The sequence below is a fragment of the Pseudorca crassidens genome, chromosome 2, assembly GCF_039906515.1.
Source record: "Pseudorca crassidens isolate mPseCra1 chromosome 2, mPseCra1.hap1, whole genome shotgun sequence".
Taxonomy (NCBI): Eukaryota; Metazoa; Chordata; class Mammalia; order Artiodactyla; family Delphinidae; genus Pseudorca; species Pseudorca crassidens.
Window position 1 is genome coordinate 179,956,578 of NC_090297.1, and position 27,557 is coordinate 179,984,134.

Sequence of the window (27,557 nt, forward strand, 5' to 3'; positions counted from 1 at the left end):
CAGGACACCACACTAGTTAGTGTGCCAAAGATTTTGTCACCTACTTGTCAATAGAGCCCACCATGTAGTAAACCATTGGAAACCAACAGATTGCATCCAGAAAATGCATATCTGGCCTAAGTAGCAGATGGGTTACAAAATGAAACACAATGTCACAACAGTGGCAGCACTTCTAGGGAAAGGAAGTAAGTTGACTTAGTTTTCATTTCCAAAACTAAACATTGTTGACAAGATTAATTTTAAGTGCCTTTTCTCTTAACATTAATTTTAAAATGTCATTTGCACTTGTTATGAATAATACAATGCGCTCAACAATGATAAAAACAAGTTGTATTTCTGTTTTCTAAATCAGAAACATTATGGCATTATTCTACAAAAACACTGAATTGATACTCTTATAACTAAAAAGTCTTGTCAGTGAGTTTAAAATTATTCATGATGAGAGAGTCTTGTAAAATGGGGAACTGATGATTTTATTAAAACATAAGGAACTAAATTATCATGCCTATTAAGAGCAATTTTCTCTAAGGGATATATAGAATCACAACATGTCCCTTAATATATCAACATATCAATAAATAAATATGTACCCATCTATATATATTATATAAAATTAAAATTAAAGTAATTCACCTTTTACATTACTGATTTCCTCAATATATATTGTTGAGCAAATGTGTACTGCAACTGAAATCTTTACTCTTTATGCATATTTGGGGAAAGAATCATGAACCTGGAAGCTTCCTTAGAAATTACCTAATCTACTTATTCATTTTGTAATTCTTCGAATTTGTATTCATTTTGAATTATTAATTCTTTCATGCATCTATTCCCTCAGCATATATGTATCCAAAAAGTTTTATCTAACAGACATTTTGGTATATGCAGGTGTATGCAAAAAGAATATGTTGTTAACTTGTACTGTAAGAAATAGAGCTTTTGGAACACATAAGTAAAAGCACAAAATTACAACACATTGTAATCTGAAAAAATAAGGAATAGGTTGCACTCAGGAGACAGAGTTCAGGATCATTTCACAGAGGAAATATTTAATTTGGATGTTGAAGAACGAGTAGGATTTGGCTCAGTAAAGGAGAAGCAAAGGGAACCTCTAGGCAAAGGGAAGTACAGCCCCTGCAATATCCCAGGTGCTTCTCCCAGCCTGAAGAAGTCTTGTCCTCCCTGATTTATTTTCTTCCTGTTGATCTTACTCATCTTTTTCCACTCTAAAGAAAAATAACGCTCAGTGCAGTGAAGCATTAAAAGAAAACTTCCAAAGACTATCCCTGTTGATCACATTCCTACCATCAATAAATTACTTCCTAACCATTTTAAATGGCCCCATATTACTACATATTATAAATGTACCACAATTCATTATAAAAATCCTCAATTATTTCATTTATGTTATTTTCACTTTTGTGCTATTAATTACTGGAGTTTCAAGCTATTTCCAATATCCTGCTATTATAAATGTTACTCGTCTGGACATTTTTGGATGACTCTTTTTCTAGCATTTGTTTTTATCATTGACCCCAAAACATTCATAAAACTTTTCACATTAGTGAATCACAGGTTACAAATATTTTTAAAGCTCATGCTGTAGGTTGTTTTCAACAAACATAATCATATACAGTGCCAGTAGTGGTCATGGCTAGTGCCTTCCAGTTCTTCTCTTTCTGGGCACTGCTCAGAGCGGGTATTCTCACTGCTGACTCAAGACCCTCCATGTCTCTTACCCACCTCGTGATTATAGAATAATACGTCAGGATACAAGTGGCACAAGACAGGGACAGCACTGAGATTCTGTGGTGCTTTCAAGATCCTTTTGACTGTGTCATTTGGGGGGTTATTATTTTGTTTTATCTCTCTTTGCTCCAACATAGTTCCAGTCAGATAAAGTGAGTAGCTCAATAACTTGTGTAGCAGAGTTGGGTTCATAATTTCTCATTATTAATTGCAGAGCTATACCCTGTCTGGAATAACCTCCTCATTTTTTAAAAATTCAGATTATTTCAATTATTTACACTATCTTCGCTGACCATCTGTCCACTGTAACATATCTGTCTTCCAAAGTCTTGCAACAGTAGTTAATGTTATTGAATAATTCAACTTAATAAAGATACCAAAAATTTTCCATGTGATAAGAAGTACCGGGGTCACTAGTCCTTACGTTATGCCAACTCTTCTGTTAGGGCTAAAACTGAAGATGTGGCCTTTGTATTTTTTTGTTTTGTCCAGTAGAAATCATTCAAAGTACGTAGACATCAAAATTATTGCCTTATATATTCCTGAAACTCATGAATCTCACTGACATGCAATTCTGCCACAAACATGTATTTACAATGCACAAACAATCTTTCAAATCCTTAGAAATTAACATCTGTATTGTGGTAGCACAATTCATCCTTACATGAATCCAGCTATGTTACAAGGCAGGACAAGTCACCTGAAACCTGGTAGACATATAATCCTGATGAAGCATATCTAATACCCTGCAAAATTTAACTTATAGAACAAACAGATCCATCCACTACTTTTACTGATAAAGGCGGTTTAAAAGGAAACCTGAAATATAAAGAATATATCAACTATACGTTCATATGGATTATGTTGGCTCATTTAAGTAAATCAGCAAAGGTTTTGATGGCACTAAACTGCTTAGGAAAAAAAAAATGAGCACATCATTCATCAGAGTCCTAACTGTAATTCTATTAAGAAACATGACTATTTATGAGTCTAAATATCTTCATTATATTTAAAATAGCTTCATTATTATATAAAAATTTTCATTATATGCAAATATGAATTAGCTAGCTATTGATAGGAAGTTAAAAGTTTTGGGAAATTGCATGGATTTGCAAGTTGAAGATCATTTTTTCCCATTTAAGTAATAACTATAATGAACTTAATTTTTTTGTTTCAAATTCGAGAAAAGAATGCAGTGAGAGTTTATTTTGCTAGCATTTCATAATTCCACTTTTAAGAAGTTTATCTCTCCCTTAAAAATACAGTAGTAGCTTAATTTCAATAACTTGAAATAAATTTCCCTTTTTTTGTTAATTGGGTTTTCACAGAAATTCTCCCATCAGTTTAAATAGTGACAATGTCCTTCTCTTGATTGGTAGAAGGGGGGAAACTGACATTTCCTCACTGCCTTTTATGAGTCAGATATGGTACTAGTCCTTCATATACATTATTTTATAGACTTGCAAAATAACTTAAGATAAATGTTCTACTCATTTTATAAATGAGAAAATTGAGGCTTACAGAAATTCCGTAATACGCAACAGGCCTATCAAGAGGGTAAACTTAGATCTTATTTCAGATCCGTGTGAGTCTAAGGTCTGAACGTCTTTAATAAGGACCCTGACATATCAGATAGTTTATCGTTATTTTTGAAATAAGCTGAACTGGAGCTTACTTTTAGCTCTATGTGGAAAGAAGATTGATTTAGTAAAGGGATAGTTTAAACAAGATGTTGTAAAAATTAAGAAGATAAGCCTGGATCTTGTACTTTAACCTTGTGTAGCTTTGGGTAATGTATTCCAAAGTGTTTGACTCTCTTTTCCATGTCTCATATGAAATGGTATCAGGAGATGACTAGATGATCTTTAAGGGTGAGATGGTAATCAAAATATTTAAAATCAGTGTGGCCCAACAACAGGCCAAAGAGAACAGATGGCCAATCAATCAGAACTGAGACCAGCTCTAATGAACCAGTACCAAGTGTAAGATGTTTTCCAATGTACCCGGGTTTTATGTAGTTACCATATGAAATGGAGAAGCCTTTCTATTTGGAAACATTGTGAAGACTTATTTTGACATATTATGTATGTGAATATCATAAATTTAATTTACATTTTTAAATCCCATATTTGTGGCATCTGTTATTTGTTTCTGGTATATTGAATAAATTGGTCTTCAACTAAATTTCCTAAGTAGCCATGTATTGATATTATTTTCAGCAATGCTCATGTGCATTTAAAATAAAGTCAAACCCCACTAAGCTAATAATTGTAGAAGTGTGTACAATTATTAGTGTGCAAATTCTTATAACCCAGAAATATTTTAAAGAAAACATCATATTTCTTTGTAATACTATAGGATAGACTGAAAAATACTAGCCACAGCAGAGAAACAAGTATTTCATTGTTTAAAAAAAAAAGAGGAGGATTGCATAAAATTTCCTGGAACGTTATTTATTGGTGTTTAGTTTTTGCTTCCTCATTCTCAATCAAAGAACAGAGAACAACAAATAAAAATGTTAGATACTGCTTTCAGGAAATGCACAGGAAGCTGATAAATTTTATAGCCCGAGCTTTCATCTCAACGCTTTGAAAAAAAGTCAAACCCCATTAAAATCATTTAACAAACAACATCATGTGAATAGCTAGATTCCAAACTGTAAGTCCTTAGGAAAGCAAAGAAAAAATTTAATGCAAAATATTCTAAAGTTAAAATATTCTTGTTTCTAAAAACAATTGACAAACAATGTATTTTTGCATATATCAAAAACCTGTAAGTAAAGTAAGGTCACATAGTTGAAAGATCAATGAACTATGAATTGCAGAGAAGGTTCTAATTCTAGAATTGACCTTGGAAAAAATCATTTAACTTCTTTGGCCTGTTTTTTCCTTTCTATGAAATAAGAGGCAGTGGTGTAATCAAGTCACACAGACTGAATTCTTTAAATGTTATCATTGTAATTTGCAAGCTTTGAGATCTTAAGCTGCTTGGTACATCTTTCTGAGGATAAATCATCACTATATGACATGGATATATTTTTTATAGAAATACAATGTGAAATAAAGGTTAGGTATCTACTATGATGATTGCCATGTAGTAAATGCTCAACAATTATTACTATAATAAGCAGAGGGTGGTGGCAAAGAATATTAATTTTATTAAATAGTCACTATGGTATCATTCAGATAAAATATTCTCTGATAAAAGCTACATCTATATTTATATTGAAATACTGACCAGTTTGCCAGTAACTAAGAGAAACAGAGTCTTCAGATTTTTCTGTGATAGATCAGATTCAGGAATTAAGACTCTAGAAATAACCACTTGATTTTTTTAATTCTAATATACAAACCAATCAATCAATCATTCAGTAACTGGGCAGTTTGGTAACCTGTTAATTCAAAACCAAACAGAAAGAGGCTGATTTAGTTATGGTAATTCCAAAGTCTACACCAGGTACACAGGTTAAGAAATCCTAGCTCCTGCCACCTGTTCATTGGAATAATAAGGGGGAGAAAGGGGGATTAGTGACTCTGAGATAAGATTACTTAGCAAGACTGGATATGGAAAAGGAGTGGAGCCCATCTCCACTTCATGGAGTAAACTCCACTCCCAAATTTGGCAAGACTGAATCTTTTATTGTGTTTTATAAGGAATGTATATTTGGTATTCACATTCAGATTTCTCACATATATTTGGTCTTCACCACATTTTCTAGCTCACAGCTCCCAAAACCCTTGCAATTTCCTGAGTGATAACAGCAATGGGAGCATCTTTTGTCATAATATTTGGTCTCTAATCCTAGTTCCTGAAATCACTTCAGAGCCAAAAAAGGTGAAATGGGTGTCTTGTTCTTCATAACAAGCCCCTTTCCAGGAACACTGGGTTTAAATTAATGAGGTGCCGTTTGGAAAGTACCTAAGGATGAGGCTGTTTGCCAGGGAAACTGAAGTTCCAACCTGAATAGAAGGTTGGAACTTCAGTCCCACCCTGTGATTTTTGAGGAAGGGGGAGGGGCAGGAGATTGAGTTCAATCACCAATGGCCAATGATTTAATCAATCGTGCCTATGTAATGAAGTCTCTATTAAAAACCCAAAAGGATGGAGTCTGGAGAACTTCTGTGCTGGTGAACAGGTAGAGATTTGGTGATAGTGGTGGCCACATAGAGGGCATGGAAGCTCCATGCTCTTTCCCCATACCTTGCCCTGTGCATCTCTTCCATCCAGTTGTTCCCAAGTTATATGCTTTTATAATAAGGTGGCAATCTCGTAAGTAAAATGTTTCTCTGAATTCTGTGAGCTGCTCTAGCAAATAACTTGACCTTGAGTAGGTGGTTGTGGGAACCCCCGATCTACAGCCATTCAGTCAGAAGTACAGGTAACAATCTAGACATGCAACTGGCATCTGAAGTCCAAGGAGGGGGTCACTGAAATTTCCAATCTATAGCTGATCAGTTATGGGGTGATAACCTGGCTTGTGATTGGCTTCTGAAGTGGGAGTAGGACAGTTTTGTAAGACTGAACTTTCAACCTGTGGAATCCAATGCTATTTCTGGGTACACGGTGTCAGAAGTGAGTTGAATTCCCCCAGAACTGAGCTGGTGTCCTGCAATTGCTTGCTGGAGGTGTGGAGAAACCCTCTGACACACACATACACATTGAAATCGGGTCCAAGAACCCAATTAGGAGATTTACACATCAGGACAAGAAATTATACCTTGAAATAATATAAATAAGGTGAAAGGATAGTTTTTCCCCTTTGCTTTATCACAGGGCTGCTGTAGGCACAGTGCCACTTCTTTCTTTCTAAGCCTCTTCCTATCTGCTTCTCTGTATTCTGGGGCCTGAGTTGATCCACTTTGATCCAAGCCAGCCGAGATGGAAATGCTCTAAGTCAATCAACTTGTAAATACCCCTGTCTTAAATTTATCTTTAAGGCAGTGGACACATTACACCATAAGCAAAAAGAGCCAAAATTGGACACTTCTGAATTCACATAGTTGATGAGCATCTCTTATGTGCCAGATCTTCGCCAGTTTCTTAGAGCCTCCTACCAGAAAACTTCCAGAATAAGAGATATATCCCAAGGCCTTGGAGGTGCTTTGCCACCATACTCTATCACCCTAGCCATCCAGTAGTTCAATTTTTATTCTCCTAAGGTTTGTTTTATTAAGCTTTTATTTCTTCTGACATTGGGTCCAAGTTTTTGTTCCCCTACACCTGCCCTAAATTTATCTCACCTTTCCTTGGATGCTAAAGTGGTATCAAAGAAGTCATTGAGTCATCAGACCTGAAAATTCTTCAACTGAAACCTCTGAAGGTGTGCTCAAGTTTTAGAGTTGATTACCATTGAGATACTGACTCTAAAACAAGATGCATCAATCAGTATCTTGATATTCATATATTCAGAATAAATAATGTCATGAAGTTACAATATATTGGGGAGATACCTCTGTTTTGAAAAAATTCTTTTGATAAATTTTAAAAGCAGAGACAAGGCAGAAGATTTTGGCCTCATTTGGTTTACCCTGAAATCTGCATCACTTTAGAGTTTAAGAGGAGAGTTGGAGGATTCTAAAACATGGTATTGATTTAAGGACCATCTGCTACTAATCTGAGTCAGAGAGAGAAATATTGCAATTTTAGTATACAATGGATTTGACCACAGCATTTAGTGATGTATATTTACATTCATATAAGGATTTTGAAATGTTTAAGTAGTCTTATTTCACAAGAGTATATCAATCAAACATTTTCAAAAGAAATGAACATTGTAAAGCACAAACTATTTATGTTATGTTACAGAATATATGTTTTAACAGTGGAAGAATCGTAGGAACTTATGATGATGTGTAATGGTATGATATAAAATAGATCATTAATATGCTCCTCTGATAATTAATGGTTCTTCACAAAGACAATGAAATTGTCCAGTTTTGGCAGAGATTTTCTAGGCTCGTTGATTAATTTAATGAAAATAACTATAATTATTTCAGTGGCATGTTTCCCACTGGTAGAGAGCAATGACCACTTGCAAAAATAGTTTTAAATAAAAGGCTCAGAGTACTCCAGTGACGTTTTAAGTTGTACTTGTGAAACACAATCATATACAATGGTTGTTTTCTACCACAGCACAGAATATATCTCTCAATGAATCATGTGCCATAATGTATCTGATTTAAAATATTCTAAGTAAATTAAATTATTTTTGATAAAATATTAACAAATTTTTGTCTTGTTTGTGCATTTAAAAATATACTTACGGGTTATCCAATAGCAGTATTACGGGATTAAGTTCTTTCTTTGGTCTATAATATGCCCTGAGAGGAACAATAAAATTATACAATCCATTTCCAGCTGTTTCAGCTGCAACTATAATTAGCTTATTTTTGAATCCATAGGCTTTTGCGTCCTCATAGTAGTTATGCTGGCAACTCTAGAGAAGAAAAATTATACAAAGAAAGGCCATTTTTATACTCCACTAATATTGGGTAAAAATATTTAGAAGATCTGGAAATGTGAAATTAATCTAACCTAGTAAATCCTTTGTTTTCTAACAAATTTGAAAATAGTTACATTTTTCTATGCCAAGTTCTCCAGCCTGAAGGTGTGCATGGACGAGACAAATGAATTGCAGGTATGCAGCTTGATCTGGGGAAGGAAAAGGCAGCAACACAGTGTACACATGTTCCACTGCAAACTGAAACTTGCTGCCAGATGACGTCTGGGTATCAATATTAAGGAATCGTCACAAGGTGTATGTATATCAAAGCATCATGTTATATACCTCAAATATAGACAATTTGTATTTCTCAATCATACCTCAATAAAGCTGGAAAAAAATAAATCATCTGCCTCTGACTTTATTTCCAGAAATAGAGTAATATTAAAATTAAATAACCTTGGAACATTCCAAGTATGGAATACCAAAAGGATGGATATCAATATCGAAAGGGATTTTTTTTTTTGGTTAAAAAACAAAAATTAAAAGAAAAAAAACCCTAATTGTCTAAATGTATACCTGAGCTGGCAAGATAACGATGCAAATACTGAAATGTAAAATACTAATGTTAACAATAATAACAACAAATTACCAAAATGTGTTTCCTGAGGATATTTTGCTACCTCCTAGGGAGCTAGAATTTACTGGACTTAGCATTATTAAATCAAGATGCTTTTAAACAAAATTATCTGCCTGGATAATTGCTTTAGTGTTCTGGGTTTTTAATCTTTATATGTCTTTATGAGGGTTTCTTTTTATTTGGGTTGAGATTTGTTGATTCTCTGTGGATTCATCATCAACTCTGGAATGTTCTCTGCCTTTATCCTTTAATAAAAAGTTACAGAACATTGTTGGGAACAAGGTACTTTGAGTCAGCAGAAGCAATAAACACCAGAATTAGAATCACAAAGATTACAGATTTCACTGTTATAAGATTCAGAATAGAAAATGAGCGTGTTTACTATGTTTAAAGAAATAAAAGAGAACATTCAAAGCAAGAGCAAAGAACAAGAGGGTATTTAAAATATTCACTTAGATGTTTAAAGAAATTGCATATACTCTATTCTGGAACTAAAAATATAACAATTAAAAACAGAAGCTCAAAAGATGATTTAAATTGCCCATTTGATGCATCTGAAGGGATCAACTGCATGATTGAGTTGAAGTAATTACTCAGAATACAGAAAGAAAAGAGAAAGTAGTATGGAAAAATTAAGATACTTGGAAGATAGTGTGAGAATGTCTAATACACATTTAAAAAGAATACCTGAAAAAGAGATGCAAGAATCAGCAAGAAGCACTATTCACATAAATATTGACTGAGGATTTTCTAGAATTAATGAAATATCCAAATCCTCAGGTTCTGGAAACCCAATGAATCCTAATCCAAATAAATAAAGAGAAATCCAGTGTCATACACATTGTCATAGTGCAGAACAGCCAAGACAAGAAGAAGATCTTAAAAGCAGCCAGAGAGAAAAGAGAGCTTTAACTACCAGAAACGCAAATTAGAACGATGGCCGACCTCTCATCAGCAGTGTGGAGCACAGAAAGTAGTAAATAGAATCCTAACAGGCTAAAAGAAAAAGAAAATTCAGAGCCTGGAATTGGACACCCAGCAAAACTATTCTTCAAGAAGGAGGACAAAATAAGGACACATCTAGGGAAAGTGAAATTGAAAGAGTTTACCACTAACAGGACCTCATTAGTAGAATTTCTAAAAGTAGATTTCTAATCATGGAAGTAGGAAGATCAATCCAGCAGGAAGGATTAAGGCATAAGAAAGAATGGAGAAATGGGGAGTGGTAAAGGAGAAGGACAGGCAGTCTTCACTGGAAGTATGATTGGAGAATTAGTACTATAGACAGGATCTGAAGCCACATGAAATTAGGTCACTTACAAAGAGATTGTGGAAGGAGAGGATGACAGGCTGAGGCTGAGATTATTAAGAACTTCATTTTTATGAGATCAAATGAGGTAAAAGAACTAATTTAGAAGATTTAGAAGTAGCTCAACTAGTAAGAAAAAAAAAGAAATAGAACAAGGACAAAACAGGGAATTTAGTATTGATAAACCTTGACCAAAAGGAGCCTGCTGATACTAATGCAAAACGGACTGGGCAACAAAATACCTGCTCACAGACTTCATGGACACAGTAGGATTGGCTGCATAACCCCATCTGCTAATCGCAAAATGGGCACTCATTTACAGAGCAGACCACCACCTCCAGCCAGACTAACGCCACCTAAAGAATGGATAACCCCGGATGTTATCGGCCAATCAACAATACTCGGAAACATCGCTTTTTTACTTTGGTGAAGAGACAACTTGTCTTTTGGCTTTAAAAGACTGTTTCTCCTCCAGCAAGCCTCATCTCTGAAAGCTTAACTTTTCCTGTATCAGGTTCCCTTCTTGGGAATCTGTGGAATCATTTTGACTCTTTGGTTTCCCAACATTACTTTCATCTTTGTGTGTTAAAAAGTAAAATGCCACCAGATGTGGCATTTTAAATAAAAGGCTCAGAGAACATGATATTATTTTGGAAATCCTCTTTAAGGAAAAAAACACAAAAGTCATACATAAAAAACCAGTCACAGGTTCTTGGAAGGGGCCAATACAGGAGAAGGGCTCTGAAGCTTAAGATGCATCAAGGTTACCAAAGATGCAGAGCGAGCCAGTGCTAGAAATGCTGTGAAGCAGGAAAGCAAAACAAGGACTGACAAAAAATAAGGCATCGAGAGACGGAACTGTCCACCTTAATGGACCCAGATGAACATCTGGGAGCAGGGGTAAGGGTTCACAAAAAATCTTTAGGAAGATAGAGGCAGAAATTTTCTAATGATCTGCTAATCTTCCTCAAGAGTGACAGCTACAGCCAAGATTCATAATGTTTATCACATGGAAAAACTAATAGTAGTAAAAATATTAACAAAATGTATTAAGTGCCTATACATTTATTACGTTCCTGGCACTGTGAAAAGCTTTCTCCATGCACGAATTTATATCATCTTCACAAGAACCCTATAAGGTTCATATTAAAATTACAAGCATTTTGGAGATATGGAAACTGAAGTTTAATGATAATGTTATTTGCCCAACTGGCTGAGCCTGGAAGCAGAGAGCTGGGATTTTAACTCCAGCTAACTCCAAAATATAGAATAAAAGAAGAAATTCCTGGTTAGAATTAGTGGCACGTTTTAATTTCTGAGAGATTGGGGGTTTGAGAGTCTTCTCTTTATCTGCTCTCTGACTCATCATGAAAACATATTCTTACCCAGGTCATGTCCAATGGCCATACTGTGAAAGAGAAAGATTCCTGCTTTCTTGGAATCTTTCTGTTTCGGATGGTTTCTCCTGAATATCAAGGCAGGAACCAAGAACTACTATAAAATCTTTAAGAAAGGGGACATTAAGCAAGACACTTCCAGTCTAATAATTCAATAATGAATTATGACTAGCTAATTTCACCATGTCAAGCGATTCCACTTTGAGATTTGAGGCAAAAATGTCTAGTAAAATAAATAGAGCGCATCTGGCCAAAATGATCTGGGGAGACTCTGGTTTGAGGCTCTGGCATCTTTGTTTTTCTCTTTGAAACAATGACTGACCAACTCATTGGCTACATTAGTAGAGGGTAAAGCACTTGGATAACCTTTAGTGCAGTTAAGAAAGTAAAATTCACCACTTTATGTATTACATTTACATTTGAAAGATAATATTCTTTTAACATATTTCAGTCAAATGACTATACAAAATTATTTAAATACATGTAATTACACAATGCCATCATTTTAGTTTTACAGAAAATAACAGCAGTAAGTGCTTACCTTGTCTAGTCTTAAGCAGCAAAATGGCACTTTTTCATGAAGGAGATGACAAAAAGTGGGTGAACTTCCTATATATGGAGAGTAAGGTGGGTAGCCTTTAGCATATCTGTAAAACAATAGGAAATACTGAATTGCTTTGAATTAAGGCAGGCAAAGTCAGACAATCAAGTTATAGCCATGTTCCTCTACTTTGATAAAGTTAGATGCAGTAATTCTTTATTTTGATACGGACATAGTTTAGAACAGGGCCCATGGACCTAATCTGGCTCATCACATGGTTTTGTGAACTAAAGTAGTTTTAATATTTTTAAATGGTTGGAAAAACAAGTCAAAAGAAGAATAATATTTCAGCTCGTGAAATTATATGAAATTTAAACTTCAGTGTCCAGAAGTGAGTTTTGTCAGAACACTGTCATGCTCACTCATTTTATGAAGCTTTCATGCTTCAGAAACAGAGTTGAGTAGTTGGGGCAAAGACCACATGGTCCATAAAGCTGGAAATATTTACTAGCTGGTTCTTTCCAGAAAAAGTTTGCCAATCCTCAGTTTAAAAGATTTAGACACATTTTAGAAAATAGTAATGTTAATCTTTACAAAATACATTAAAGCAAAATGCATTATTATGATTCACTCTATCACTATTCATCAGTCATGGATGCATAACCAAAAAAGAGTAAATCATTTTAGATTGAGTAAATTATTCCATTAGACCCACACAAAAGCCAGAGTTTTTGCTGGAATCACGCTTAAATATTATCAAAGATGCTCAGTTTATTTGCTGACTTTATAAATATAGTCACATTATGGTTGTAAAATTTTCAAAATGAAACTATCAAAAAGTAGCAGCACAAATGAAAATTAAGAAATAAAAGAAAATTTAGTAGAGGGAAAGTTATTTTATCCAATATGAAAGCTCTTTTTTGATAAAGAAAATTTATCTTTCAAACCAAGAACTTTCAAATCTAGTTATTCCAGACATCATTAGCTAGGACGGTAAAATGGAGAACATTTTGCAAATTTAGAAGTTGATAGTCTCCCACTATTACTTCAACATCTTTTTCATTTTTCTAGATATAAAAAAAAATTCCACCTCAGTTTTTTCAGTACACGTAAAGAAAGAATTTGTATCACACCACACAACACCATTTCTAGAAATATACTGGTGGTCAAATCTCTTCTTCTTCCTGTCAAATATTTCATAAATCTATTTGAGTATTATTAATTTCTTGGAGAGTGGACTTGTCTTCTGTGGGTAAGTTTCTTGTAATAAATATTTAAAAGTGTGAAGGAATAACAGAAGGCTTTTTCTAAGTTTCAATTATATTTCAGTTCATTTTAGTTCAGTTCAACATTGATTGAACTTCTATTATATGAAAAATATTAGAAGTGTTTGAATGATGTTACCTTTGCCACTACGACCAATACTACACCAAATAGTATTTAATACTCATTGAATGCTTACTCTGCACAAACCATTGTCCTAAGCACATTACTCTATTACCTCAATTAATCTTCATATGAACACTATTTACAGATAAAGCATCGTGGGTCAGAAGATTTAATCAAAGTCACTGGCACACAACCAGTATAAGGTAGAACTGCCATGGGACACAAATTCCTTCAGACTCCACTGTCAAGACTGTTGAACACTGTGCTTTCCTCATGAAATGCCAACAGGGCTTCACTGGTAGTGCAGTGGTTGAGAGTCCACCTGCCGATGCAGGGGACACGGGTTCGTGCCCCCGTCCGGGAAGATCCCACATGCCGCGGAGCGGCTGGACCCGTGAGCCACGGCCGCTGAGCCTGCGCGTCCGGAGCCTGTGCTCCGCAACGGGGGAGGCCACAACAGTGAGAGACCCGTGTACCGCAAAAAAAAAAAAAAAAAAAAAAGAAATGCCAACATAATATACGACAAGTAAACAACCTCTACTGTAGGCTAAAATGTGATTAATAGCTTAAACATTGATACTATCTGTTATGGAATCTTAGTAAAGAGAACTAGTACTTCCTTTATTCATTCATTCAAAATATTATTGATGTATCCTGACTAAAAATGATTGCTGAATGCTGAAATAAGAGAAGCTTAATGGAAGAAGCTGCATTACATGTCATTGAATAATTGATTGAACTTCAATATGGAAGTGAAAAAATAAATTAGAGGTAGAAGGTACATTATAATTCAACAAAATCATGTAATTATGAAAATACAAACTGTATCCTTAAAGAAAAATATGTAAAATATAATATAGGTTATATCATGGAAATGCTGATTTACCTATTTTTTTCTTTAAGGATAAAGGATAATATAGAGAAAAATGAGGCTGTCAATAGCTGTTGAAGCCAGAAATTTGAGGACTTAGGTTACTTTATCATCAAGAGAGATACTGGCTAATAGGAAGGGTGTTTTGGTAGAAGCATGTAGGATTGATTCTAGGATGTCCAGAAGGGAAGGATATTAGTTTTTCTTGGCAAGCACAAATCCCAGTAAATCTTACAAACATACTCCACATTTGAGGACATTTCTTCATCTGGTGTAGTTTCATCTTCTGATTGATCACTTAGAAGATCGCATGTTTGAAGTGATGACGTATCTGCAACCTCTAAAACGGGAGCAATGCTGGGTCTTCTGACTTCTTTGTTTCCTTCTGAAGGAAGAGACAGGGTAGGGCCACTTGCTGACCTACAGCTTGTGTCTTGCAAGTCTATGGCCACAGTTCCTGGAACAATGAGACATGAAAATCCATCAAAGCATTTGCCGCCTAACCTATAGGACCTGTCAATCATTTAATGATCAAAGTGAGATGAAATACAGCCAGAATAACCAGGAAATATATGATATACTGTTTATCCTTTAATCTCAAAGGTTATTTATTTCTTTTTAATATGGGTATTTTTGCCCGCATGGATAAAAACAATTTCTGTATTTGTGCAAAAGTGTATTTGCTGCAACCAGCTCTATAGTATGAAACATAAGATTTGTGAAATCCTGAAATACTTAGAAATTTCAGTTAAAAAAATACCTTGTTTCCATTTATATTTATTTAAAATTAATGAAAAATATTTGCCATTTGCATTTTGTGGGTTTCTCATTATATCTTTTTCCCCCATTTTTTTATCTTTCTCTTACTGATTTATAACCGCTTTTTTACATTAGAACCATTAATGTTTATGTTTATTCAGCAAATATTTATTAAGTACTCTGTGTGGCAAGCACTAGTCTAGGCACTTGAGGTATGCAAGGAACAAGGCAGACAAGGTTTCTACACATACGGATTTATCTTTAAGATAATCAAGTGGACAGAGAAGTGAAAAAAGTAATTCCTGATAACGCCAAATACCATGCAGAAAATAAAACAGAATTATGTGATACGGAATAGTGGGGATGGGAAGCGGGAGGAGGGATGAGCTTTTCACTAGGCGATGACAAGGGCTACTCTGAAATCATGACATTTGATTTTTTTGACCTAAAAGAAAATCACGAGCACAGGAGCCACGGAAATACCTTGGGGCAATAAGAAGAGCGAATCTAAATAGCTTAAGGCTTTTGAATTCTTGGGATACTCAAGGAATAGTAAGCGGAAGAAACAACTTCCTTTGAGATTTTAAATTAACATTTAAAAACTAGTCTAAACATCAGTATATGGAAAGTGGATGTCTCTCCCCTTCTGGTAGAAATAATCCAATCTAACGGATAACTGCCTCCATATTTTACGATAACTCACTTCATGTATGCTTTTATGGATAGCCGGTCATCCTTCTGAAAGCCCTTAGTCCTCATTTCGTCTCATTCTTCGAAGCAACTATTAAAACACTCTCCACTTCCTTCAGACTTCTGTCTGACCTTGCCACCTTCTTCACTATAACAGCCTAAGTTTGTAAAGGGGGGGAAAAAAACCTCATGGGTTTTGGCATCTCAATGTTTCTGAGTGTGAAAGTTGATAGAAACAAGAGACTGGGGAGAATATCTGGGTATTCCTCAACATTGAAATGTGGGAGGTCAGGTTTTAGAGGCTAGTACCTCTTCATATACTATACACAACACTCAGATTAGAGGGAGGGGTGGGCTGGTGTGTCTACAGTCAACAGGGAATACTCCTGCGAGGGGCCTGTAAGAATATGTCTAGAGCTGCTGTGACTGAGGAAAGGACGTGATGACCAGCAGTCAGCAATTCCAGTATCTGAGCAGAGACAAAGGCGGTTGGCATCAGAAGCTGTACACTTGGCCACTGTTTTAGCACCATAAATAAGGATTAATTTATAATTCAATCTATCTTAGAGGTGAGATGGGGATCTTAGAAAAACTGAGATTGACTTTTCCACTAATCAGGTGACTGGATCTGATCAAACATGAAATTTTATAAGGTTGATTTATCGAAATAAAGCCATATGATATGATTTGCATCTTAATACTATTAATCCAAATCCATATTTATGACGTTTATCCCCTACAGATGACCACGTCGTCTAATTCAAAGAGAAAAGAGAAGTTACGGCAGAAGAAATCCTTCAACTTCTTCAAGCAAATGAACATGAGAGTTTCACCAGACATTTTTTTTTCCCCTCATTTACATTTGGAATGAAACAGACATACCTCCATTTATGTAAAACTAAGCCCTACTCTTGCGGTGGGGATAAGTCCCCACCTGCTTCCTAAGGAACCATGTTCTCTGAATTCCACCCCCTCCCAAATATGTCTCCACATCACCTCCAGTTACCTCTTCACCATCTTCCTGACCAACACAGGAAATGTGGTCTCTCCCTGACAATTCTGCCAACACTGATATCTGTCACCAAGCTGGGCTTGGGGGATATGACCAAGAGAAAGTCAGAATTTAGCAGAGGGAAGACACAATTTTAGAAAGCAGTCACAGTTACAGAAACAAGCTCTTCTTTGAATCCTTCCTTCCCCTAACAAAACCTGGCTCTTCTCTGACATCTTTCCCTGCAGTTCTGAAGGCTGTAACACCTAAAGAGATGTCTGTGTTTTGGAAGTGGGGAGATACCCTCAATGTTCTCACTGCCTCTTTCAGACCATTTTCCTTTCATCACCTATAATACCGCAGCTCTGTACCCAGTATCTTTCACTATATTCTTTGTTCACTCCTGTGTCTGTCATCCCATGTAGTGTTTTTTTTTTTTTAATTGAAGTACTGCTAACAACATTATATTAGTTTTATATTAGTTTCAGGTGTACACATAGTGATTCCATGCTTTTTTATAGACTATACTCCACTAATGGCCTTTTCTCCCATCATTTCTTAGCCATTCACTTTCACGGTCATACCCTAGATTTTATAATTACTATTGATTTATGATTTATGATTACTATTGACACATAAGCTCTATTTCTGGCATCTCATTCTTTGATACTTATTGTCACCTCTTCTCTTGCCAGCTCCCTCCTTTTTGATTCCCACTGGAACTATAATCTATTAAATTCACTAGCTTTTCAGTCTCCTTCAACCAACAGATGTCTTTTCACTTCCTTACCTAAGTTAAGTTCCATGGTCCATCACTGTACTCATTCTCTTACCTATACTCCTGATTAACTTGCCCTTCTCACTTTCTTGCACATCTACCATTGCCACCAAGTCTTTTCTTTGCACTCTTTTTCAGCACAACTTTTTCAGAGTCGTCTAGACCTAGTTTCTCTACATTGTCTTCTGCCATTCTGTCATAAACCCCTCTGACCTGGCATTCTCCACTACCACGTCATTGAAAGGGCTGTTATCAAGGCAAAGAACACTGTTTTGCTAAATTCAATGGCCAGTTCTCATGTTATTTGACCTACTAGCAGCATCAGACATGGCTGGTAACTCCACCCTCTGCATACACTTGATTCATTTGGATCCCAGGACAGGACACTCATCTGGTTTCCCTGCTACCTTGTAGTAGCTCCTTCTTTGTCTCCTTTGCTGGTTTCTTCCCATCATCCTGATATTAATATTGACGTGCTGCAGGATTTGGTCCTTTGTCTTTATCCCTTTTCTTCCCACAATCGTTTTCTCAATGATCTTGTTCAGTCTCATGGCTTTAAATATAATACATAAGCTCAGGAATCCAAAATTTACTTTTTCAGCATACACCTCTCTCCTGAACTCTAGACTCTTACCTCTTTTTTTTTTTTTTTTTTGCGGTACGCGGGCCTGTCACTGTTGTGGCCTCTCCCGTTGCGGAGCACAGGCTCTGGATGCGCAGGCTCAGAGGCCATGGCTCACGGGCCCAGCCGTTCCGCGGCACATGGGATCCTCCCGGACCGGGGCACGAGCCCGTGTCCTCTGCATCGGCAGGCGGACTCTCAACCACTGTGCCACCAGGGAAGCCCCTAATCTCTTGTTTGACATCTTCCTCTCAATGTCTAACAGATATTTGAAATTCACTGTGTCCCAAACTGAACTCTGTATCTTCCCTGGCTCCCACTAAACCTTTACTCCCCCACCCTCATTGATGGCCATTCCCTTTTTCCTGCTGCTTATATGAAAAACCTTGAGTTCTTTACACTTCTCTTTTTCTTACAGTTCACTTCCCATTCAGCAGCAAATCCTGGTTCCTCTACCTTCACAGTATACACAGAATTTTTTTTTCTTTTTTACCAATGCCACTTGAAAATACACTGGATCCTTGACCTAAAGCATCTATTCTCAACAGCAGCCAAAGTGATTGTGTTAAAACGGAGTTCAGCACAGGTGAGATCACGCTGTTCCTCTGCTTAGAACTTTATCGTGACTCCCACTTCACTCAGAGTGGAAGCTACAACTCTTACATTGACTTAAAAAGCCCAACATGATCTGACCTCTTTTTACCTTTTCCCTCTCATCTCCTGTACTCTTACCATCAAATCATCATGTTTGAGTCACGAAGCCCTCTTCTATGTTTTCAAATTAATTTTTATTGGTGTATAGTTGCTTTACAATGTGTGTTAGTTTCTGCTGTACAGCAAAGTGAATCAGCTGTACGTATACATATATCTCCTATTTTTTAGACTTCCTTCCCACTTAGGTCACTACAGAGCACTGAATAGAGTTCCCTGTGCTATACAGTAGGTTCTCATTAGTTATCTGTTTTATACATAGTATCAATAGTGTATATATGTCAATCCCAATCTCCCAATTCTTCCCACCACCCCCCCTTCCCCCTTGGTATCCATACGTTTGTTCTCTACGTCTGTGTCTCTGTTTCTGCTTTGCAAATAAGATCATCTGCATCATTTTTCTAGATTCCACATGTATGCGATAATATACGATATCTGTTTTTCTCTTTCTGACTTACTTCACTCTGTATGACACTCTCTAGGTCCATCCACGTCTCTACATATGACCCAATTTTGTTCCATTTTATGGCTGAGTAATATTCCATTGTATACGAGGGCCTCTTTACTGTTCCTGGAGCACATCTGTCAGGCTCCTACTCCTACTTTAGGGCCTTTGTACTGGCTATTATCCCTGAAGGAATGTTCTTCTTTCAGACAACCACAGGGATAATTCCCTCATTTTTCTTCAAGTATTTTCTCAAATGTCACCTTTTCCATGAGGCCTACAATCCACTCAAAAATCCAGTTCTCCCAAAATTCATACGCACTTTTACTAGCTCTGTTTTCTTCTCTCTTTTATCTTATTACTCATCACCTTCTAACCTACTAAATAATTTACTTTTAATTTTTTTATATATGTTATTTATTGCAAGTCTTCCCCATGATAGAATGTTAGCTCTGGGAGCTAGGGATCTCTGTCTGCTTGTTCTCTAATCACAAATACTTATAAGAGTTCCTGGCACACACTAGGTACTCAATAAGTAATTCTTGAATATGTGAAAGAAATGAATAGAACTGCTATGGAAGAGAAATAATCATGTTATATCAATGACAATCAGATTTACTTAACAAAGTCCAAGCAGGACCAGGAAATATGCCTCAGAGGGGGTGATATTGGGACTGAGATGCAAAGGATTAGAAGTAGTTACATAGGCAAAGTTGGGGGCTGAGGAGTAAATGCCGTCCGAAGAAACAAAGCATTAAGGTTCACTGGTGAAAAAACCATTAGGGAAGATTGAAATGAATTAATATGATGGGGGCTTAGGAGAGCAATTGAAGAGATGATGAAAAACCATTAGTGAAGACTGAAAGAAATTTAGTATGATTGGGACTTAAGAAAGCAATTGAAGGGATGGTAAGTGGGACTAAAAATATAAGAAAGAATCATTAAAAAAAAAACTTTAAGTAAAGTGACAGTGTAATTTATCTTCTAAATTAAGATATTCCTGAGAGTTAAAGTAGAGTTCTGTTAATAATGACACCAGGAAAATGTATATAAACCGGTACTGTCCTGGGAAAACTGGGATTACCTCATGTAAAAAAGAGGTTTTGATCATCCAATTATAAGCCATGTTATAAAATTTAGACTTTTTTTCCAATGGCTCATAGGAAGCAATTAAAAAGATTAACGCAGGAAAATGACTATAACATTATGTAAACATTATTACTCTGGTTGCAAGGTGGAGGACAGTGTAGGGCAGCAAGGCCGGAGGCGTGCAGAAAAGATTGGGGGGATGATGCTGCAGTGGAGAGAAAGGATGAGGGAGGTTCAGACTGACCACACTGATAGCACTGAGAATGGACACAGAAATGAATGACATTAGGGGCTACTTAATGGTCAGATTTAGTAGAATTCAGTGAATTACGAAGTATAAGAGAGGAATCGTAAAAGTCAGACTTGTGGCATTACCAATCAGAGGATGATGATGTCCCATTTGTTTTTAGCAAAAAAAAAAAAGGAGGTGGAAATGGTTTTGAATGAGGGGGGAAGATTAGTTCAATTTGAATATGCCGCGTCGGTTTTTCCTGTAGGCACTCAGATAGAAATAACCCACGGACAGTTGAATATATTGTTGTGAAGAGAGGTTTAAGGTAATGATTTAGGTAAGGGAAGCATCAATTTATGGAGGACAGTTGAATCTCTGAGATCAGATGTGACTATTTAGGGAAAATGAATGTACAGGATGCAGAGGAAAAGCACTAGAGCATTTTAAGATGTCCACTGGAAGATGCGAAGATGTCCACTGGATTTAGTGACAAAGAGGAGAGTGGTGGCCTTGCCAGAGGAGTTTCAGTAATATAATGATTGCAGATTTCAGACTAAACTGGTAGAGACATGAGGGAACAATAAGATTTCAAGCTGTCAACTGCAGACAGCTCTTTAGAGGAATTTATCTGTGAAAATGATGTCGTAACATGAGGTCCAGAAGTGTGTTGTGTGTGTGTGTGTGTGTAGAGAGGTGAAGTCAGAGAGAGAGACAGAGGGAGGGAGGAGAGAATGAACCAGGGAATTTGAAAAAAAAAAAAAAAATTTAGGTAATGAGGATGAATAAAAGACTGAAGTTCCTAAGGGGGAAATGGAGAAGGGTCCATGGCATAAGTGAATGCATTTATACTAAAATATTAGAAGTTAAAAGAAGAAACTCATTTTCCTTGTGATAGAAACTAAATGCTTATAGGTGTGTAGGTGGTTTGGTGGCAAAATTTAAAGGAAATTCTTATTTGTCTGAATCTTTTTTTTTTTAATTTCTGTGTCACAGAAGCCAAGTTCTATGATGAGAATTAGATGGATAGGAGAGTTTTGAGAAAAATGGAGAGTATTTGAAAGAACCACTACTGATAACTGAATAGAGAACTGACAAAGAAATATAGAAGTGTCAGGTGCTTATATACTAATCAGATATATGAAATCATCGTTAGACGTTTTGAATTAGCTTAATTTCTTACCAATTTAACAGATTTGAAATTTTGTTCTGTAATACTTAGCTATACCAAGTTTGTAATACACACAAGTATGTTTTAAATTTGGCTTTGGAATTTTAAGAAAAATTAAAGTATATTTATTATTCTTTTCAAAGACAGAGACTAATGATATTTCCAAATGTATTTATACTTACCCATGCTGGCAATTATGCTATGTACAGGTAATCTAGATGGTCCATGATAAAATGACCTTGATACATTGCTTTTTTTCTGATGGTCGTGGTTTTTAAATGCTGAATTCTCTTCTTTGGTAATATTAATATAGAAACATATATCTGTAGCACTCATAATATATCGAGGACCTGGATTCAGCAAAATGTTTTTATTATCCTCCCTCCTAATACCAATCAAGCAGACACCAAACCTTAATTTAAAAAAAAAAATAAAAGAGTTTAAGGGTTAAATTCAGCAATTAGTTTTTTTTTTTTTAAAGTTCACATATGTAAGAAAATAATTAAACTATTATAAGGCAGAGAAAAATTAAAACCTCAAATAAGAACATTTGAAAGCTTGAAAAGATCCTAAAAGTTCAAGGCTCTTGTTTTTAAAGGAAAAAAAAAAAAACAACTATGTCCTTAGTGTGTTGTGAAATCAATTTAGTTAATTAAGACTATATATGGTTTTTAATAAAAAAGAATGGAATAAAAGATAATAGAAATATTATCTACATATCATTTAGTAAGGGTAAGAGTTTTATTGTAAATTTTGTGTGTGTGTACTGGGTCTTACCATAAAATGTATACCTTAATTTGGTCAAAAAAGATAAAACAGTATTTCTTACTTTGGTCAAAAAAGTTTGACAGCCATTGGCTTAGGGGAGAGGAAGAAACTTACTCAAGGTCACAAGAGAAAGAATTAGGGTCCCTAAATTTATTTTTGTTCTGTCTTGAATTTTAGAAAAAAATTTAGAAAAAAAAATTAAATAGCATTGAATAGGTACACAACTTAATTAGGAGAAATAATAACCACTAAATGTAACAGGTGTTACTTAAAATTTCTTATATACTTTTTCAGGTTATGTTCCAAACACAAAACCTTCTGAATATTTTTATCTCAATATGTCTTATAGTGTTACAAATAAATCAAACTTAAAAATATTTTTTAAATATAAAAAAAGTATATAAACAGAATCATGTTGGGAATTAAAGTAGAATACTTTAGATATTAGATTACTGGAATATACTAGATTATTACAAATCTTAAAAATGTTATATTAATATTTTATAATACTAATAATATATTATTTTCATGTTAGACATACTTTTTATTTCTTAAGTAAAGAATTTCTCTCAAAAAGAACAAAAATAATAATGATCTATGTTTGAATTGGAAGGTACTATCATTTATTTTTTAACTTATTTTTCTGGACAAAGCAAGTTTTAAAAAAATGTCTAGCTTTTATAAATGTTATTTTTACTTTGTTTAAATTTTTAATCACCACTTTAAAATTTAGATTTATAAAGGAGATTCATTTTCATGTGAATTTTTACAGGATTAAAATATTTTTAAAGTTAAATTAAAAGATACTAAAGTCAATATTCTTACTAAGTTATATGATACACCCAAGAATCTTAACTCGTAGAGACCATACCAAAGGCCAGAATTCAAATGTCTCAATAATTATGTCAAAAATTCAAGAATAATTGCAACTTATGAGCACCAATATGGGTTATATAATGGAAAACTGTGTTTAAAGGTATGACTGATTAATATTTTAATTCCACTCTGGAAGCAGAAACATACTTTTTGTGTGCATGGAAAGAAGCATAGGTGAAGCTCTTTCCTTCATATTCAGCAAAAAATGTACTTTCTTCCAAAACGATGTGGTACACTTCATTCCCAGAGCATCTGCCGTACATCTTCTGCCATTGTTCTGGCGATTGCTGGCCTTCTCTGCAACAAAAGCATACACACATACACACAGAGAGAGACAAACAGTGAATGTGGTTCAAAAAAGTCCTTGTCATACATAATCTGGAGTTTTCCAACTGTAAGAATGGACAAGCACAGTTCAAAGAAGTTATCTGTGTGGTGCTCAAAATGATGACACGATTTACAAAGAGTTGCTATAAAAATTTCGAAACTAACACAACATAGAAGCTTGAGAGATGGCAAATTTTTAAAAAGTAGAAGGTTTTCACAATCCAGTTAATAAAAGCATTTATTGTGATCATGAACCAGTGAGCTATAGCATCTGATTTTTAGTCTTTGTTTAGGTATATCATGTCATGCATGACCTATATATAATACTTGTCTTATAGTCTCAGTAATACAGCCCACTTCATCCCCTTTATGATACCTGCTTGGCTCCTGTATGTAACTGACTTTGCTTTGTATTTAAAATTATGAATACATACATCTCAAATTATCAGTTTGATTTTATAGAAAGCATACTCTTAATTTCTATCCATATCATAGCAATGGATTTCTTCCAATTGTGTATCAGTTAAGAAAAGATACTTCTTTGTGATAAAAGTAAGGATCTCCAAAAGAGATTACCAGAAGTATTTTTTAAAAGAATATAAGTTTATCACAGAAAGTGCAGTTTCCTTTTTATTCTAGAATATTCTACGCAGTGAGTTTGGAAATTTATTAAAAACTCAACTTATGACAAAATTTATTGTGAATATACAATAATGATTTTTCCCATTTTGTACAATAAATTCCATTTACTTTTGGTGAATAAAGTTTATGAACTCTGTAAGTACAACAAATGAACCTTCTAGAAGAAAAGAGATGAATTTATAAAAATCAAAATATTTCATCATAACCTCTGTAGCTTCTGGATGGATTAAAGCAGACAAGTCATATTTATCATATTTTAAACTCTGAGTTTTGTCTGAAAACATTATAAAACATTTATAAACATTTTCAAAGTGTCAATAAATTTTTAAAAACCCATATATTTTCCAGGTATGTTTCACTTGCACTTCATTCCTTCTTAAGGATGTTTAAGGGTTAAGAGTCTGAGCCTTGGAGTCTGACTGCCTGATGTGAACCCTAACTCTGCAATGTTGGGTGAGTTATTTAACTTCTCTGTGATACTTTACTTCTGTAAAAAACATTATCAGTCTCACTGGGTTGGAGAAAATGCAGTAAATCAAGTAAATCATTTAGCAGATGTTGGGAACACAGTAATCTTCAGTAAATGTTAGCATCCATTATTATTTTGCTGTTATATCTTCCTCATTGCTGAATTCGGGAGCCACTTTCAACATTCCTAGTCACAATATGAACAATATTGCTCTTAAAATCTTCACCCTTTCTTCTGTAATGTTAACATATTTTTGAAACTAGGAAAATAAAACAAAACACATTTGACTATTGACTATATATGGCTACACCTAACTACTACTTCCTAAGAATGATTGTTCTTGGTGGAGAAAACTCTTCCTTTGGCCAACAGAAATAAAACTATTTTTGCTAGGTAACAAATCTTGCTACTTGGCAAGATAGTACTTGGCAAAGATAGAATTCGTTTAAAGGGCTGAAAATGTAAGAGAAGGTGCCAGTAATTCATCAGGGTTTGTTTGTCATCCAAAAGGCCTCATGGGGTCAAATAATTGTCACATAAGGGCACTAAAAGCTATTCAAGAGAATCACAAATCTAATTCCAGCAGCTGAAATGGAAATACAATATGGTAACTTGGAAGGAAACAGAGAAGGACGGGGTCAGACAAGGACAGCTCTGATGAATTTCCTTAAATCACTTGCTGGTTCCATGCTATTTTATACTGGCACCTTTTTACCAAACATCTTTAATGAATCTCTAAATTCAGCTAATTGTAAATATATAATTCTTTTTGCTTTCACTTCATGTTAATTACTTGAGAAATGTTGGAAATGAGCAACTCCATCTACTACTAATGGGTATGTCCAAGTCTCACTTATTAATTCCTAATGAAATATTTATTGAGCACGTGGGAGGCGGCAAGAAAAGTTCTAGATTTCTAGGCGATGACAGTTGACAAAAAGGGCAGACCTACTTTCTTTCTTGAATCCTTTAGTGGAGGAAAACTGACAATACAGCAAATTATGTGTTGGAAGTGATAAGTGGTGGGGGGAAAAATAAAGCAGAGAGGGAAATCATTTTCAGGGGTGGATTGGAGTATAAATAGTATGACTGAGGAAGACCTCGCTGAGAGAATGCCATTTAAGTAAAAATCTTGAAATGGATGAGAGATTAGTGGATTAGAGATAGTCACAGGGGAGAAGACTGTTTCTGGCAGAAGCAGCAGCAAGTGCTTCCCTGAGGCAGGGGGATGCCTGGTATGGCTGAGGAGAAGCAAGGAAGCCAGTTTGGCTGAGGTTGAGGAAGGAGGAGAAAAGGAGGCCAGAGAAGTAACTGGCAGGGAGACAGGTCATGAAGGGATTTCTAAAATCTTACTACTTTGACCTTTATAGGGAAAATTTGCAAAAGATTCTGACTTATACTTTGCAAAAATCCCTCTGGTCATTGTCCTGAGAATAGACTGAAGCAGCAGCAATGAGCAGTGAGGAGTTTATTGCAATGATTTAGCAAGAAGATGATGGCTTGGACCAGGTGAGATCCTGGGTGTGTTCTGCAAGTGGACCTGAAAGTATCTGCTGATAGAAGAGAAAAATAAAAATAAACACCTTAAGTGCCCATGGCCATCAGAAATATGAAAATTAAATGAATAAATATCCATACAGATAAAAGTGAAAATGTAAGTACTAATGCTTATAAAGCACCATGGGGAAATCTCAAATATGAAATGTTAAAAGGATTAAGTAGCTCTAGGTGGCTCATTTAGTTAACCAGGTCCTAGGGAAGAAGACACATAAATCAGAGATAGTATATGTGGGCTTCACAAACATGTGGAATGTTTATTTTTTCTAAATTTGGAATGCTAGGTTCATGGATGCTCATAATAATATTCTTATACCTTTGAATAGCTGAAATATTTTCTAACAAATAAAAACTAAAATGCATCACCAAAGTGAAAACACAAACCAGGGCTAGTAGTAAGGATTTTAAGCTTTTTGTTGTTATATTTTTCACTGCTACCTTTCAAGGCAGCATTACAGGCTGCCCTATACAAGGCCTCCCTGCTTACCAACATTTTGAGACTAACATTTTATTTAGGCAGAAAGTAATATTTTCCCCTCTTACTATGAGGAATGTATCAACAATTTTTTTCCAAAAAGCTACCCAGTTTTTCAATTTATTGAATAGTCCATCTTTTCACACCCTGGTTTAAAATAACTCCCCTATCAAACACCAAATTCCTGTTGCCTACGGGCCTCGATCTCAACTTTCTAGTCGGTCAAATTGACTTGCCTCTACCCATTACCTAACACTAACTAGGTCGACTATTGTAGCTATAAAATTGTTTCAAAATACATCAGGATAATCCCTCTCGTTATTATTCTCCTTCAAAAATTTTCTTGCTATTCTTGTCTCTTCATTTTTCCATACGAACTTAAAATCAGCTGGTTTACTTCAAAAAGAATACCTTTGATATGATTATTGGGATGATTAATAAATTTGGGTGAAATTGACAGCCTTGTGATATTGACAATCTTCATTTGTATGTTTATTACTTGTCTATTTCTTCCACCATCTCTCACTCATCCTGCAGCAGAATGTAAGCACCAGAACTTCTCAGTCCATTGTCTATCCTGATCTCTGTGGGATCTCCAGTAAATAGAACATCTTCTAGAA

The 27,557-nt window shown here is 35.2% G+C and overlaps 1 protein-coding gene across 25 annotated transcripts in view; it reads right to left on the reverse strand.

Annotated features, from left to right (window-relative positions):
- KCNT2 (potassium sodium-activated channel subfamily T member 2) overlaps positions 1 to 27,557 on the reverse strand; it is a 372,254-nt gene that overhangs the window by 86,043 nt on the left and 258,654 nt on the right. For 21 of the 25 annotated variants that reach the window (XR_010941497.1, XM_067729796.1, XM_067729784.1 and 18 more), the window contains 6 exons: positions 23,615 to 23,783; positions 22,006 to 22,235; positions 14,582 to 14,795; positions 12,079 to 12,184; positions 8,013 to 8,185; positions 45 to 116 (listed from right to left, as the gene is read on the reverse strand). Coding sequence is in view for 24 of the 25 variants with exons in the window: in XM_067729796.1 (XP_067585897.1) it covers positions 45 to 116; positions 8,013 to 8,185; positions 12,079 to 12,184; positions 14,582 to 14,795; positions 22,006 to 22,235; positions 23,615 to 23,783 (964 nt within the window). In the remaining variant the exon portion in view is untranslated. The remainder of the gene's footprint in view (positions 1 to 44; positions 117 to 8,012; positions 8,186 to 12,078; positions 12,185 to 14,581; positions 14,796 to 22,005; positions 22,236 to 23,614; positions 23,784 to 27,557) is intronic. The other 4 variants (XM_067729787.1, XM_067729785.1, XM_067729789.1 and 1 more) reach the window with 3 other exon arrangements.